Source organism: Ursus maritimus, unplaced genomic scaffold (genome assembly GCF_017311325.1).
Source record: "Ursus maritimus isolate PB19 unplaced genomic scaffold, ASM1731132v1 scaffold_3, whole genome shotgun sequence".
Lineage (NCBI taxonomy): Eukaryota > Metazoa > Chordata > Mammalia > Carnivora > Ursidae > Ursus > Ursus maritimus.
Window position 1 is genome coordinate 55,699,111 of NW_024425563.1, and position 13,554 is coordinate 55,712,664.

At 36.0% G+C, this 13,554-nt stretch overlaps 1 protein-coding gene across 1 annotated transcript; it reads left to right on the top strand.

The window, feature by feature from the left end:
- The first annotated feature begins 2,994 nt into the window (after positions 1-2,994).
- Positions 2,995-3,951, top strand: PRPS1L1 (phosphoribosyl pyrophosphate synthetase 1 like 1). Its single transcript, XM_008686365.1, has one exon. The coding sequence runs from the start codon at positions 2,995-2,997 to the stop codon at positions 3,949-3,951; it is 957 nt and encodes a 318-aa protein (XP_008684587.1).
- Positions 3,952-13,554: the final 9,603 nt, after the last annotated feature.

Below are 13,554 nucleotides of genomic sequence, written 5' to 3' on the forward strand. Positions count from 1 at the left end.
TTGAATTATTTATGTTGGAATTGGGAAGGGTAAAAGAATAATCGGTAAAGCAAGAAACTATTTCCAAGGTAATATATACATGTTCTGGATATTGACTCAAAAGAACTTCAAAATACAGCAATTCTCACAGATCTGTAGAGATGACATTTAAATATGCTTGCCTTGGGAAGGAGAAAGATAAGCATTTTCTCTATACCACAAATTATTTATCCAGAGTAATTTATTAAGATATGATGTCTTAAATACAGAGAATGTGTTCTTCAGTAGGCATTAGTCCTACCTGTAACTTCTGTTCGAAACAGCCAATGATAAGATAGATGTTTTTCTCAACCTACAGAGACCAAAGTAAACAGGAGTTAAATACCCTTACAATAGATTCACATTAACAGAAATGTCAGAGTAATAAAGATATTTCCATGACACTGCCAATCATTCATTTCTTTCAGGAAATAATTTTTTTAAGAATTTTCCAGTCTCAGGTTTGGGTCTTTGTTCTTTGTTGTAGTTGTTTGATAAGTAAAAAATAACAGTTTTAGGCAAAAGTTTCTGCATGACTTTTAAATTTTCCCTTCATTCTCATAAACCTCAAAGAAAAACGATATAGTGAGAAAAGCCCTATTTGGAAATTCAGGAATCCCATATTTTAGTGCATACTCTGCCTCTAATTAGCTGTTTGATCCCAGACAAGTTGCTTCATTTTTCTGGGCCTCAGCTCTCTGTCTGTGAATCAGGATGTTGGACTGGAAGATCTCGAAGGCCATTTCCATCTTTAACATTTTATGATTTTAGACAAATCCCTGGAACTATGAGGTGTTGCAACAGCCAGAACTTGGAGCAAAAATAGCAGCAAGACAAAAATTTCTCCTACTTAACACCTCAAGGAAAATGCAACCAACTATGTGTTTTTAATGTTTACATTAGCATTCAGTCCTATTTAGGTAATAATAAGTCTATTTAAAAATCTGTTTTGTTTTTCTTTAAAAAGTGAAAAATGTGTGACACATTGAGAACACTAAGAGAAAAATCATTTTAATTGAAGCTGCAAGTACTTTTTAGTGCTGCTAAATTAAGCCACAGAATTTTCTTTAGAAATCACTGTATGTAGTCAGGCTGAGGATGAGAATTATACAGTATAGATGGGTCTGCTGATTTTATGATAGGAAGGAACATGAATGGAGGGCTGTGGACAGAAATGAGCTGGCATGCACTGTCAACCACGAAGAGTTTGAATTGAGAATTGGGGAGATGTTGATGCTGGAGAGAGATGTGGTTGGATCAGCAGCAGGACATTTTGATTTAGTCTTTTTGACATAGCTGTTTACATGCTTTATAATAATAGCTCATTTAATATAAATACACTTTTTTTTTCTAGTAAAGTGATGTGTTTCACAGACATTGCCAAATCTTACCCGTTTCTGTTGCCTACTCCATCCAATTCCTGAGCTTATCCCATCCATGATCCCAACCCAGTGGGGGAGCTCAAAAGTGGGCCGCGAAAATATATTCAACAAATTATTTAGTAATTTCAAAATACGAAAAAAATGGTTATTTGATTTCAGGCTAAATCAAAATGTTTCAGAACCAAATGTCAGACACACAATTAGCAGGATAAAAATGTATGCTCTATATCTGATGCCTCCATTATTTTTAGGACACAGTTTGTTATTGAAATTCCTGGTATCTGTGGTCCCTTCCACTTCTTTCCCCATTACTCTAACCTCTAACCTCTTTAGAAGCTATGTACGTAAAATTTACTAACACTTAATCATCTTATATATTTTATTAGTGTTTTTTTAATTATAAAAGTAATGGAAGTTCAAATACTACATTGATAGATGGCAATAAAATGTGACAGTCCTCATTCATCCCAAACTCCCACCTATCTACTCCCCTCTCCAAAGATAATCATAATAAAAAGAACCTCCACAATCATTTGATGTTCAGACTATTACTTTTAAATACGTAAATTTCATATTTTGCATATTGTTTTGACTGCGTTTTTTACACTTAGAAATATCTTGGGGATATTTCCATATGACTACACATAAATCAGTTTCTTTAATGGCTGCTTATGTGACAACTTACATTACATGATAATACATTATATGATTATATATAAGATATATTATATATGTGATATATATATGATATATATGATAATTTACCTATTGATGGACATTTATTAGTGTCCAGATTTTGCTCTTATATTTGCTATTATATATAAGTAATTCTAGAGAGATTACTATTTGTCAGTCTTATATTCTGTGAATGGTACAATGCTTGACACACAGAATACCTCAGGAAATATTGACAGAATGAATTAATACAGCAACAAATAACATTATCAATACATTTTGGGGATGCCTGTGAATATTTCTATTGAGTAGATTCCTAGAAGTAGATATACCCAGTCAAAGGTTATACAAAACAAAATTCCCCTTACAAAATTTACACACTTACACATTCTATTACAACAGAGAAGTTATCTATCTTATAGTTTTGGCCCACCTGATGTGTAAAAATGTTTGGCATTTTCCTGATTACTAGCATTTTTTATATGTTTATTACTTCCTCTCCTCTATTTCTACTACTCCCAAACTGTTCTGGTCATCTTTTTCCTCACTCGATTGGAAAGAACACTGCCTAAAATATAGTTTTGACATTTTCTCCAGTCTGTAACTTTTCTTTTAAACGTGTGCATCTTTTATGCTGCGGAAGTTTTGCATTTTTATGTGTTTGAATTTGCTTCGCAGCCCTAGGATAGAAGAACTGAAGAAAGACTTGATTTTTTAGTTTAAAAGCGTGAGGTGGGTGCCAAACAGCAACTTTTCCCGAAGACCCGAGGTCAACGAAGAGCGGCTCGCAGCCGGAAGTGGGACTATAACCGCCCAGTAACAACCGGAAGTCCTTCTTTAGTTTGTGGTCTGACGTCGGCTGGGATCCTGGCAGTCGCGGTGATCACTGGAGGAAGAGTGCCTGGAGGGATTGACCAAAATGCCAAATATCAAAATCTTCGGTGGCAGCTCCCACCAGGACTTATCTCAGAAAATCGCCGACCGCCTGGGCCTGGAGCTAGGCAAGGTGGTGACCAAGAAATTCAGCAACCAGGAGACCTGTGTGGAAATTGGGGAAAGTGTGCGAGGAGAGGATGTCTACATAGTGCAGAGTGGTTGTGGTGAAATCAATGACAGCCTAATGGAGCTTTTGATCATGATTAACGCCTGCAAGATCGCTTCAGCCAGCCGGGTTACCGCAGTCATCCCATGCTTCCCTTATGCCCGGCAGGATAAGAAGGATAAGAGCCGGGCCCCAATATCCGCCAAGCTTGTTGCTAATATGCTGTCTATAGCAGGTGCAGATCATATCATCACCATGGATTTACATGCTTCCCAAATTCAGGGCTTTTTTGATATCCCAGTAGACAATTTGTATGCGGAGCCAGCTGTCCTGAAATGGATAAGGGAGAATATCTCCGAGTGGAGGAACTGCATTGTTGTCTCACCAGACGCCGGTGGAGCTAAGAGAGTGACCTCCATTACAGACAGGTTGAACGTGGACTTTGCCTTGATTCACAAAGAACGGAAGAAGGCCAATGAAGTGGACCGCATGGTGCTAGTGGGAGACGTGAGGGATCGTGTGGCTATCCTTGTGGATGACATGGCTGATACCTGTGGCACAATCTGTCATGCAGCTGACAAACTTCTCTCAGCTGGAGCCACCAGAGTTTATGCGATCTTGACTCACGGAATCTTTTCTGGCCCGGCCATTGCTCGCATCAACAGTGCATGCTTTGAAGCAGTAGTAGTCACCAATACCATACCTCAGGAGGATAAGATGAAGCATTGCTCCAAAATACAGGTGATCGACATCTCCATGATCCTTGCGGAAGCCATCAGGAGAACTCACAACGGCGAATCTGTTTCCTACCTATTCAGCCATGTCCCTTTATAGAATAACTTTGGGTCATTCTATTTTAAAATAAGATAAAATAAAAATACAAACATACCCTGCCCCTTGTTTTTTCTTGGAATTTGATGGAAAGGTCAGTAGAAGACCCAGCTTGCTGGGCCGTGACTTTCTACATCCCACATCAGGTATATTAGAGTTTATCTTAAATTGAGGAAAGACAGATTGAGGATAATTGCTGGGATTTTCTCTCTGGGTTGTCTCATTCTGGCATCTTTGTTTATTTTGTGAACCTTGTAGCTACTGATTTCAGACTTTGAGGGTGTTGTGTGGAGGTGTTTGAAAGTGATTAGGGAAGTTTAGACTACATGTGAATGCTTCAGGATGACTAGCAACTGCAGCCAACCTGGTCCACCATCCTCACCACTACCCTTTCCTACCATTCTCTACTCCCTTTTCTTCCCCCTCCTCTGGGCTGCTCCCCCTCTCATTTGTCACAAGTTCTGTGCTAAACTCCTTGCAAGACAACAGCAGCAGCTTTCAGGTTGAACAGCCACTGGGTAGGATCATGAGAGGAAGCTGCAAAGTGCAGCAAATACTTCTGAAGAGGAAGAAGAATCTGTCACCATCTCTTTGGAGACTATGTATCTTGGATTCTTTGCAGGGCTGGGGGTGGGGGCGGCCAGAGAGGGAGGAGAGAGAATCTCAAGCAGACTCCCTGTTGAGTGCACAGTCCCCTGTGGGGCTTGATCTCAGGACCCCGAGACCATGACCTGAGCTGAAACGAAGAGTCCAACACTTAACCAACTGAGCCACCCAGGCTCCCCATACCCATAAATTTTAGTTTTACCTCCAACCACCTTGATCTTTTCTAGGACAAATATCCTATTGTGTCCAAATGATCAGTGTGCCAGTCTTCTAGAAAGCAAATCCACTTCCTGCTATGCAATCTCTTAACATTTGCATTAGATGTTTTTGCTGTAGCTTAATCTTAGCCTACTACCACCATGATTGTAGATTTTAGGTGATGTTGTAGTGCCTTTTGATTAAGCATTTACCTTTATCCTCCTTCCTTGTATTTGGTTGGCATCTCAGATGACCCCAGATTTATATTTAAAAATTGGTATTATTGTCCTCCTGTTGGGGAAACTAATAAAATGTCTGCATGTACGCGAAAAACAAAATACACATCTAGACATATCATGAAATTTCTGATCTCCAAGAAAATGCAGACAGGCCCTAAAAGCTTCTAAAAGATAATATATAAACAAGGTGGTTTTAAAGGAACAGTATTCAGATTGCTGTTAGATTTCTCATTTGATCTCCCAGGCAATAAGCAAAATGGAAAAAAATTTTGCATTCTAATGGACGTTATTTTCAACCTATATTTCTTGCCCAACCAAACTATCATTTAATTTTGAAGGCAAAGGTAGGGTATTTTAATATATTAAAGGACTTAGGAACTTTGCCACCGTGAACATTTTCTGAAAATATCACTTAAGGATACTGAAAATAAAAAATATATACAACTAAGAGGAACACATGAATTAAAAGAGATAATGGTGAAACTGATAAAAAAATTTTCATGAAGTTATTGTGAAGTTATCACATTTAGATTCACATAAAAATTGAGCCAGTTATTTTAAAACCTGTAAATAAAATTCCAGATGATATCCACAAAGCGTGGGAAGTTAGGAGATGTTAGTGTTGGTCTAAGTATATTAATAATCTTATCTAGTTTGGTAAGGAGGTTACTGATACAATAACTGATATTATAGAAAAAAATTTGGTTTAAATATGTTTTCTAAAATTCAAGGACAAGCAAGATAAAAATGGAATGAATTACTTGAAAATTCCTAGACAGAAAAAAATGCATCATGGCCATTATAATGGCATAATGGCACAATGAACAAAGTAAAAAAACCCAGCTGAAGATGGGAAGTAAATAAAGAAGAAAATATAGCAAACAAAAAAATGCCAAATATATGTTAAACCAAAGTCAATATGTTAAATTAACTTTCTAAAAGAAATTATTACATTAGGTAGCAAAATTACCTAATGATAAGCTGTTTACAGGAGATACACCTGAACAAAAATTTTGATATAAAGGGATGATGAAAAGTATATCAAGTAAATGCTCACAAAGAGAAACTAGGAGGGATTTTCAGTCAAAGTAAACATGGAATATGTTTTGCTGATTAAACCCCTCCAATAAGTTACAACCATCAAGAATCTTTATGCACCTAACAGCTCAACATTGAAATATAAAAAGAAAAACAAGTGAGAGTATGAGGAGAAATGTATAAACTATATTAACAGAGGGAAATTTTAACAAAACTCTCATAAATAATCAAGATATTATTTTAATAACCACATATGGAAATTGAACAGATAATTCACATTTTTTCCAGCATCAATGAAAACATAATATTAAAAATATTAATAGGTCACAAAAAGTCTTCATATATTTTTTAAAAGAAATTTACATAGACCTTATACAGTAAAAAGGATTTACTATAATTGTCTTGATGATCTTGTGAAAAAATAGAACTATTAGTAAAACAGAAAGAGAATGAAGCTTGCTAGACCTGATAAAATCCACTAGAGACTTACAAAGATATAATTAATGATTCCCACTACAATCAGTCAAATTTCTAAGCCAGTGGAATAAGTCAAGAAAAAGAAGAGAGCAATATTGGAAAAAAAGAGTCAAAATTGTCCTTATTTACAGATGTCATGATTGTCCACAAGAAATCCAACAATCAAAAGAAAATCTGTCTGTTCCTACAGGAGGTCAGGAGAGTGACTACACATAAGATAAATAAAGTAATTGCCTCTCCTAAATACCAACAAAACATAATTTTAAAATATAATTGAAAAAAATTTCCACAACCTAGAGCAATAAAATCTGCAAAATAACCAGTAAGAAACTCCAACACTATAGGACTGGAATGAAAACATTTTGCTAAAAGATATAGAATATATGAGCCTGGAAAGAAAGAACAGTGTGGGAGTTTCCTCAAATCATTTAGTCAGTATAACCCCAAACAAAATCCTAAGAGGATTAAAAACAAACAAACAAACTTGACAAGCTCTTCTTGAAGTTCATCTAGAAAAATAAGTCATAAAAAATGCTCAAGATACTTTTCAAAATGTTTTTGTATTATAATATATTAAAACATTATAAAGTTATAGTAATTAAAACTGTTGTATTGATGCAGGAATGAATACATAAATCGATATTACAGAATTTAGATTCCTGAAACAGACCTATGTATACTTACAGGAATTTAGTATACCCAAACCCTATTTAATGGAGGGATTGTGTTACTGGAAAAAGAAGCATAACTGAATCAATTCTCTAGGAGAATCACAATCACAAAGTCTCTATGGAGATGTTTTCCTGATATCCTGCCTTGGCAACCCTTCCTGCAATCTACTCAGAGTCTCTGAAATGGGGTTGAGACTCCTGCCATCACTTTTTTCCTCAGGTATCTTCAGTAATTGTTGGTCAATCCAAATGATAGTGATGCTTATAATGGGCTCCTTAATGTAAGTTGACACTGACCAATATCTATCTTCTTGATGACCTTAACTTTCTGCTGACTTGATTTTTTTTTTTAAGATTTTATTTATTTATTTATTTATTTGACAGAGAGAGACAGCCTCTGCTGACTTGATTCTATCCCGGAAAGCACCTCCAGCCTCTTCAAAACTTCTACTGTAAGTACCATTGTAACACTATTACCTTGTATATATGAAGTATATCCAATGTTATTTCCACACATTTAACCAGTCATTTTGGACAAACCGTTCTCAGAATACAAAATAAACGAAAGAGAGGCCATACATAGTAAATAACTCACACAGCAGAATATATTCATCCCATGGTTAGCAAAGTAGCAGATTGTTTAACTGAAGCTATAGTGTACTTATGCTTATTGGTCAAGAACTATTTTATACAGCCCAACCCACTACATACAGGCTTCTATTAGATGAGACCTCACAACAGTACTGAGAACCTGAAGGGGAGGAGATATATATATATATTCAGTTGGCCCTTCAACAAGGTAAGAGTTAGGGGTGCTGACACCCCACACAGTCGAAAACCCTTTTACAACTTTTGAACCTCCCAAAACTTAACCACTAATAGCCTACTGTTGGCTGGATGCCTTACCAATAACATAAACACCAAATTAACGACTATTTTGCATATTATACATATTATATACTGTATCTGATAATAAAGCAGGCTGGAGAAAAGAAATGTTACTAAGAAAATCATAAAGAAGAGAAAGCACATTTATAGTACTCTACTATTTTTATCCAAAAAAATCCGCATGTAAGTGGACCCAAGCAGTTTAAATCTGTGTTGTTCAAGGGTCAACTGTGTGTGTTTTGGGGGCGTGGTGTAATTATATATATAATATATATATAATATGTATATATTATATATATAAGATGTATACATATTATACTTAATGTATATATATACACATATATATATATATATTATACTTAATTCTGCCAAAGTGGCATTCAATCAAGTATGCATATACATGACAAAATTGGCATATCACATCATTAGATAATAATGTACAGGTCAATCTGTGATGCTGGATAGCTATTAATTGGGAAACCAGTTTTTCCTCATCCTTAAATGATGTGTAAAAATAAATTCCAGGAGAAATGGTCATAAAAAAACAAAACTGCAAAGCACGAAGAAAATGTGGAGTAACTTTTATACTCTTGTAATGGAGAAGACAGTATACTGCATAAACTTTCAAGCCTAAATCACACCTTGAAATTTTGCCCCCTCACTTTCAAGAACTATACTCATGAATTATCTCTTGTGGTAAAATTCTGGAGTCTCTTGGTCTGAACGTAGAGACAATCACAACAATTCCACTGCTTTTTAATATATTCATTAAAAATTCATTTAGATCAACAGATTGATCATAGAACATTCCCGTTCTCAATACCCAATACCTCTCTGAAGGTTTTTTTAGAAACTTGCTACAAGACTTTCTTATTTGGGGATCCTATCTTTTATCTCTATGAACTTCCAGTTTTTTCATTCTGTTAGGATTTATTGCCAATTGGTTTCTGTATATTTTAAGTCACATGGGAATTACTTACTTTTCTGATCTTTTGACGGTTTCCCTTCAGGCTATGCTTTTATTTTATTTTATTTTATTTTATTTTATTTTATTTCATTTCATTTCATTTTATTATTTTATTTCTGTTGACCTTCCTCATTCTCCTTGGCATTTCTGAAAACCATTACAAGATTGATAACTATTTTGTTATTGAAGTGCCCTTTTTTACCTGACTTTTTATGACACTATGTTACAGGGGCTTTTCTCCCAACTCTTGGTCCTTCTCAAACTTCTTCCCTACTATCCCACTGATACAGCTCATTCTTAGCCACTGTGGGCAAATCTTAAGGGCCAAAGCCTCTTTATATAGTTAATATCTAAGTAAGCACTTACCCTAATATCCTCCTACAGATTCTCTGTGCACTTCTGCCAGACTTAGTTTCCTAAAATATTATTTTTATTACCTTAATGTCATAATAAAATTTTCAATAATTCCTTTTTATTGTTTACAGAAAATCCCATCCTTTGTTTTCATGCATGACCATCAAAATCTGGTCCACTACTCCCAACTTCCTGCTCTGTTCTTATTGGTCTATTTATTGTTCCAAAAAATACTTGCAAATCTCTGCCATCATTCCTTTACACACATTCTCCTAACTTCCAATAGCCTTTCTGTTACCTTCCACTTGACTGAACCTTACTTTTCTTCAAGGCCCACTTCTTTTACAAACATCACAATATCTGATCTCTTTGTGTCTCTCTCCTGCAAACTCCTTTTCTCTGCATCATTCTTTACAATGTTGCCTATTCTTATGAGATTAACTTGGGTAGTCATTAAGGATTGGGAATATTTCATATGTTCTTTGTATCTTCAAGACACCTTATTTAATATTTACCATATACCAAGCAGTCAGTTATTATGGTTTGGTTGATATTTTTAAATTGATATAAATCTTACCTAATGATGGGTAAACCTAATAATAGCTAAGTAGGTGTCTTAAATACCAACCTAAAGATTTTGTATTTATTTAAAAAGTAACAGAGAGCCATTGTAGCCTTTTCAATATATTTTCAGTAGATGGATTTAAAATGAAAATAGTACCTTTTTTTGAAAATAATACTTTCTGAAAGACAATACAGCAGGAGTGTACAAAGTGAATTGGACTAGGAGATCCAATGGGTCTGGGTGATTTTCATTTTGAGAAATTCGGCCTAAATAATATTTTTAAAAAATTTATAGTAAACAAAGAAGTCCTCATTTTCCTAATCCCTAATGTACACAAGGAATGTTTATTGAAATTCAGTCTGAGTATAAATTTCTAAATGCAACGCTGACAGTATCTCTTATCAGATGACATGATTAATGATGTTTTCTTCAGAGTGGCTTCAGTTAGTGTTTATTAAGATGCTTCCCAAATCCTAATGCTCATTCAGAGATACAGTCAGATGATTCTACTTATGAGCATCCTGCAAGAATCAAAAAAGATAAGGCTGTGATTGAATGGTTTTAAAGAATACATTTTACCCAGATTTAATTGTTATTCAACTAGTGATTTCTGCTTTTATATTCGTCACTCTTTATTTTCTAGAAAAAACATAATTTCTTCACATCTTTGTAGATGCTATGGAATGACTGGCATAACTCATTGCTTAGAGGTATGGCCTCCCTTTTAGAATATTAAAGAGTTCGATTGTCATATAAGCAATGAGTCTACCTCACAGACTTAAAATCTTCCACCTTGCTTACCATTTAGCTTTTTCACTTAATAGCCCTACCTACCACTTTAGAGAGGATTAGGGACCCTAGCCCTGTGAAAGTCTACAGGAATGACATACCATGCAGGGGAACAGAAAGGACAAACGCTTTGAGGTGGGAACGAGCACATGTTAGAGCAACAGGAAGATCAGTGTTGCCCAGAGTGGAGTGAGCAAGAGGAAAAGCAGAATGAGAATAAGTCAGTAAATTGGGCAGAGCCAGATCCAGTGGGTCTTTGCGCTGAATCATCATGTGCGCTGAATTTCTCTGATCACCAGTCACCATCAAATTGATCTGTTGTTTGCCCCTGGCTGGTAAGTCCTCAAATCACTACCAGGAAGATTATGTCTTAAATTATCACTGCTCAATAACTTCACGTTTGTCCTTCACAGGAGCTTTCGGTATACAAAGGCAACTCAAATAATCCCAAACTTGCCAAAACATAAAATTCCAGGCCTCCTAAATCGCCTGTATCTTCCAGATAAGAGGCCTGGGAAACAGTATTTTTAAACAATTAATCTAGATGATTCCTACGATCAGGACAGCTTAGGAAACGGTAAGCCGCGAAAGAGAAAATAATTTTGAGAGAATTAAAGTGAGAGAATTTGGAGTGTGGAAAGCAGTTTTGAGCAGTAGCATACCAGATTACATATTATTTTATTAATATTTGTGGCAGCTCTGGCCAATACATGGCACCTAGCTGCCATTTTCCTCATCCAGGACCATAGCCTTCATCTTTTATGGATCCCAACTCTCCTTCTTATTGACTTAGATATGACCTCAGATTTCTTCTCTGTTCAGAGATCCAGGAAGCCACTATCAATTACTAAGATCTGACAGTAGATGGAACTTGTATGCCATCCCTGTTTTAGGGTTATCCCTAGACCAGGAGGTCTTCTCAGCTGATTTTTATGTTGAGCAATATTATATTATTACATAGAAAAATATGTTTATATTTGGGGATTGATCTGTAGGGTTAACTTTGTTTTATTAACTCAGAAAATATATTGATATAGACCTCAGTGGCAGCATCTAAAAATAGATTTAGAAATTTCTTTTATAGAAGTTTATGTATACAAACATATTCTTGAAATATTGGGCAGTGAAAACAAGAATGAGCTTTAGAATTAGATAGACCTTAATTTTAATTCTGGGATGTGCTGCTTACCAGCTATACTACTACCCAGTTAGTACGTGTCTTTGAATCCCTGATTCCTCATCACCATAATGGAGACAAAATATCTCACACGATTGCTGTGATTCAATATGAACATGTGTGAAACAGCTAGAACAGTTTTGGTCACATGGTATGTACATGAAATAAAGCCTAGATTTCCTCTTTTTTTTGCTTGAAACAGAAATCTTTCTCTATTAATAGACTTGCTCATAGACTTTTTCCTGTGTTCCTCTATTTGGTAACGGAATTTGGATAGTGTAGTGTGGAAATCTGAAGAAAAACTCTAAAACATTATTTATTCAAAGTTTGATAACTAATATGTATTCAAACAAGCAAAATCCTCAATTAACCTTTTTTCTGTGTTATGGGTGTATGTCTAGCCTCATAAAGAAACCGCGGAACCATAGTTCCTTAGAATTAAATGGGACCCTCCACGTCATTAGTACAACACACTGAATTCCTACAGGCAAATGATGAGAAAATAAGCTCAAATTGAGGCCTCATTTATTAAAATGTATGTCCTAGAGTTAACAAGAAATTGTCCAAAACTTCACTTTGTGCTTCTTCAGTAAAGAAAAATGTCTGTGAATTATGTGCAATCTTCAAATTAAGTTATGTGCCTTATACTACCATGGTAAGTCTGGAAAGTTAAGCTAGCCTAAGAAAAGTAAATATAGGAAGAATTTATACCCAAATAAGTTTTCTACATAGCTTAAGTAATCAGAAATCTAAATGAATCAGAACAATACAATCCTTGTACATGATAGTTATTCCACATTTTCCTGAATTTATATGTAGAGGCCTCACAAATCCTCCCAACTTCTTTGTTTCCTCTGTCCCTTAGGCATGTAGACTTCTTCAAAACATATATCAATAGGCCAAAATATCAAAAAGTTAGACTATAGGCTCTTACTACCTATATGATTGCATCAGTTCCAAGGATCAACCTTCATTTTATATCTCCTATCTATCCTTCCTCAGCTACTCTCACAGGGATTTGGTAGTTTCTGAGCCAATTCTAACAAGTTCAGAGATCAAAAGCTTTGAATCTGCAACCTGGTGTAGGTTTAGAATTCATCACCACAATGCAACTGCTACCCATAGTGGTTGGGCTCCCACATGTCCTCTGTTTCTTCTTTACCATCAACATAGCTCAGCCCAAGCTCTGCTGTGTGAGGACCAAGCCTCAGGTCTGTAGGCATTCCTCGGGTTGGCATACTCTGACACCCCTCACGTGTTAGCTATTAGACTGGGATTTTCCTTTGGTTATCTCTCTTCTCCATATCTGTCAGCTTTGAGCTCTGGTTCCTGTTTGAACTGAGGCCCTACCTTGAGCCAGAAGTGATGTCAAGTCTCAAGAAGCTTGCTGGCTCTAGTGTGTGCATCCATTCCTGAGGAGAAGCCTAGAATAATCTCTCCCATACCTGCTGCATTGTCACATCTGGTCAGCCCTCCTGCACCATCACTTCGATATCCTCTCACTGTGTTCTTGCCCATCAAATCAACTCTTCTCACTCCGGCAGTTGCCGCTATCATGCCCAAGCATGCCTTTCGGATGCTGTGCTTTGGAGCTAGCTTCTGACCTCACGGGGGTGCTCTTCCACTTCCTGTACCCT

Excerpts from the sequence above, each read along its gene's own strand:
- PRPS1L1 (XM_008686365.1), top strand. The coding sequence starts at position 2,995 with ATGCCAAATATCAAAATCTTCGGTGGCAGCTCCCACCAGGACTTATCT.